The following is a 4206-nucleotide window of genomic DNA, read 5'->3' as shown; positions in this document are numbered from 1 at the left end:
TCCGACGCCTCATCCCCTCGCAGGAACCTCCCCCAAGAGGGTGGCCATGGCTGAGTTGTATCCAGTATCTAGGGATGCAAACATTTTCCTGGAGCCTGCTACTGGTCCTTCAGCCATCAGAGAAGTGACAGTTACATCTGTGTCCCAAGACACAAATCATGTTCCTAATGAACATGATTACCACAGGGAGGAGCCGAACTCTTCAAACAGCACTCCGAGACGAGGCCAGTCCGGTAGCCGTGGATCAACCCGTGGCCATGAGGAGACGACAAGCCTCCAAAGAGTTATTAATGTTCAAAATAATACACAAGAGATGCTAGATAGACACCTTACAAGAATAGGTGACAACCTTACCAGAATAGGTGACCTACTAGAAAAAATAATTCAAGGCTTGACAGGCTAGAAACTGCTATCCTGGGGCACAGATATTACCTTTGTTACCTTTCTTATTAAAGTCAGTAGCTATTTTAGATCTTAAAAGTGCAATATATAGTCACACAATGCTGTGATAAGGCAGTGACAGCGTGGATGCAGGACTCATCTCCGTCCCACTGCACCACAGAGGCGCTGCTCTACTGTGATAAGAGTAAATATATTTATGATACAAATGAATGTGATATATATAAAAGCTTCTAGTTCAAATGCTATAGTTGAAAGTTTTTTTTTTTGTTACTCTACGGGTAATTATTTTGAGGGAAGAGAGAAATAAATATTTTAAAAAATCTGTATATCCGTTAAAATTAAAGTAATTAAAATGTAAGTAACAAAATATCAAAACAGTGTTCAGGATCTGTTATCAAATGAGATCATATTTATGTCACCTGCTATGTAACATAAAAGTACAAATAGAATTACCTCTTCAAATGAGAGATTTATTTCAACTACTATATGCACCATAATAGTAACTTAAAGATATACCTATGAGTAAGTCCCATGAAAGGAAAAAAAATTAGCCTAAGCAGTAATTAACTTATATCACTTAGTCACTGAACTGTCTACATTTAGGTGAAAAAGCCCTCAACTATTTCCCTCCTCACATCTTGCCCTGTGGGGTTGTGATCACCATGTATGATGTCATTGTCATTATTCATACCATCATCATTCCCAACTGGTGCGATCATTGGAATTCTTCTTATGCACCTATTGTGGAGCCACATGCACGTAGCAGCTATTTTAGCACACTTCTTGGGGTCGTACTGCAGCGATCCACCTGAACGGTGAAGGCAGCGAAAGCGAGACTTCAGGACACCAAAGGTTTGTTCAATGATGACCCTTGTAGTTTTGTGGCTCCTGTTGTACTGCCGCTCACCTTCAGTCATGGGGTCATGGAAGGGTGTCAGCAGGTATGATTCAAGAGGATATCCACAATCTCCTAACAGATGAAAATCTCTGAAGGTCCCAGCCTCAAATCTGTCTCTTAAAGGGCAATTTCTCCAAATGAAGGCATCATTTGTGGCACCAGGATACTTGACACTGAAGCTGGTAATCAGCATCTCAGCATTGCAAATGACTTGCACATTCAGAGAATGGAAACTCTTTCTATTTACATAAATATGTTCATTTTCAATAGGTGCCTTAATAGGTATGTGCGTGCAATCTATGGCACCAATTACTCTGGGGAAACCACCTATAAAACTAAATGCGGCTGCTGTTCTGTTCACATCATAGATATTGGTTGGCATTTTAATTTCCATTTTAGCCTTCTCATATAGGATGTTGGTCACACTAGAAATTATTCGACTCACACTTGGTTGAGTGAGTCCTGTGGTATCAGCGATAACATTTTGAAAAGTGCCACTTGCAAGAAAACGCAGAGTTACAAGCACCTGCGTGTGAGTGGGTATAGCATGAGCCCGTTTTGTTGCCCGTGATAACAGTGGAGACAGCTCGTCGCAGAGTCTGAGAATCTCATGCCGAGGCATCCTATAGTGCCTCAGAAGGTGCTCGTCGCTCACTTGAAGAGGGTCAAGTGGATCTCTGTATCTCCTCTCACGCCTCAGATTTCGTTCAAAGAGATGTGCTGCCAGAAGTTCCATGGCTGTGGGGTAGACACAGAATCAGTCACCGGTCAGCGCACCACTGGAAAGGTGAAATAAAACCACCTGATAATGGATAACATAAACACGTGCATTTCTTTCGACAGGAGTAACAATTACAGATATATTTTATTAAACGACTAATTAGGGGGGGGCGTTGAGGGGCGCGCAGCCCCCCGATAGGTTGGGGGATCGAGGTGTGGCAAAGCCCCCCCTGATAGGTTGCTGTCACTCATATGGCTTTCCCCCCCCAAAGAAAAAAAAAACATTTCCCCCCCAAACTTGTAGGCTTTAGGAAGGGAAATATGAGGAAAATGGTGTGGTGCGCATAAACTGCATATTTACCCAATCTTCAATTGTGATGCTGTCCATAAAGTATTAGTGCATAGGAACATGGCAACATACCTATCTGCTAGTTCCTTACAACTCCACATAAAAAAATGGCATTATTGCAAGAGGCAGTGGGAAGACCCCTTACAAGTTTTCACCAAACTTAATAGTTACTGTATTACTAAACATCTTACTGGTAGTTCATTCACTTCTTACAACTGTATAACTAGTATAACTACGTAAAACATCGTTTATATGCATTTCATACCTGTATGAAGGCTGTATATGTTCCACTTGTAGCAGCGAAGGCGTGCAGGGAGAGGCGGCCGTAACTCACTTAGGGCTGCCCACACCCGCCTTAACCTGCGGCGCCGTAACTCTCCTCAAAATGGCCGCGCCAGTGTTTTGAGTATACCAGCGGAAACGCTACGGCCGGACTTACGGCGCCTTAAGCAGATACGGCGCCTTAACTTCGTTTCAGAATCCGCCCCCTGTCCTCCACGCCGATCTTGGGGGCAGGCTCACTCGCTGGGACGGCTTGCACGACCGTTGTCTGGTTCGCTTTTTCCTCCACGCTGGGTTCCGTCTGGACCGCCACGCCGATCTTGGGGGCAGGCTCACTCGCTGGGGCGGCTTGCACGACCGTTGTCTGAACAGCCTTTTCCTCCACGCTGGGTTCCGTCTGGACCGTCATGTCGTGCTTCTCACTCCGCCATTCTTTCCTGATGGTGTCCAGGCACACCGTGCAAAGGAACACGATCAGGGTGTGTTCCAGAAGCCGCGAGGTCTTGATGTTTACACATGGCTGGTGAGACCACACCTCACACCTCTCGCAACATTCACCACTGTCGGTCACTTCCTTGCCACACACACCACAGTCGTCCACACCCATCTCTTCAGTAACTATTAAATATGGTTCTCACCAAAAACAGAGCACGTGGCCGGAAAAATCGGTAAATGTCCAGAGAGTTGCCCATCTCACCGCGGTACTTCTCACCCTAACCATGGGTTAGATCTCATAATTCTATGCATTTTGAACCCCATATATATGCCTCGCAAATTGATAGAATCGCTGCTAGCGATTTTTGAAAAGTTAGTGAGTTTTTTGCGGCCGCCTCGGGGCGTCACGGGGGGGACTGGGATACTTTGTTCCCCTGCCTCCAAAATACGATATTACGCCTCCATATTGTACTTAAGGGACGAAATACATGTCCCTTAATCATAATATGAAGGCGGAAAAACTTAGAAGTAAATAAAACGTGGTAAAGGTAGTGAAAAAGCATATTATACGTACGCGCGATGTGTTTTGATGGCGGCCATATTGGGAAATGAGCAGCGTTGCCAACGATCCGGTTAGCGATGATACGCTAGGTTAGCGATGGTACGCTTAGTTAGCCATTAGCCCACGCATGTGAGACAGGTCCACCACGCGTGGTTATTTATTTATTTTTTTTTTTAGAACACGCACCTTTACCTAATACTATACCCGGCCCAGACCTTCACAAAAGCCTTTGGGTAAAGGTGCGTGTTCTAAAAAAAAAAAATAACCATGCGTGGTGGACCTGGTCTCACATGCGTGGGCTAATGGCTAACTAAGCGTACCAACGGTAACCTAGCGTACCACCGCTAACCGGATCGTTGGCAACGCTGCTCACATCGCAATGGCGTCGCCATGTAAACACACCCCGCGTATGTATAATATGCCTTTGCACTCCCTTTACCACTTTTTCATTACTTTTAATTTTTTCCGCCTTCATATTATGGTTAAGGGACATGTATTTCGTCCAATTAAGTAGAATATGGAGGCGTAATATCGTATTTTGGAGGCGCGGAGTGATTT

At 44.8% G+C, this 4206-nt stretch overlaps 1 protein-coding gene across 1 annotated transcript; it reads right to left on the bottom strand.

Moving 5' to 3' along the window:
• Positions 1-980: 980 nt before the first annotated feature.
• On the bottom strand, positions 981-2873 carry LOC127006466 (putative nuclease HARBI1). The gene is made up of 2 exons (XM_050876410.1): positions 2635-2873; positions 981-2079 (listed from the first exon to the last, which is right to left on the bottom strand). Exon 2 carries the CDS (start codon positions 2034-2036, stop codon positions 1002-1004), a length of 1035 nt encoding a protein of 344 aa, XP_050732367.1. The 5' UTR covers positions 2037-2079; positions 2635-2873; the 3' UTR covers positions 981-1001.
• Positions 2874-4206: the final 1333 nt, after the last annotated feature.

The sequence above is a fragment of the Eriocheir sinensis genome, chromosome 32 (assembly GCF_024679095.1).
Source record: "Eriocheir sinensis breed Jianghai 21 chromosome 32, ASM2467909v1, whole genome shotgun sequence".
In the NCBI taxonomy this organism is placed as follows: domain Eukaryota; kingdom Metazoa; phylum Arthropoda; class Malacostraca; order Decapoda; family Varunidae; genus Eriocheir; species Eriocheir sinensis.
Note: the sequence above shows the minus strand (reverse complement) of the source record. Positions and strands in the feature narration are given on the sequence as shown.

Coding starts and splice junctions, on each gene's coding strand:
- LOC127006466 (XM_050876410.1), bottom strand. CDS start 2,036: ATGGAACTTCTGGCAGCACATCTCTTTGAACGAAATCTGAGGCGTGAG.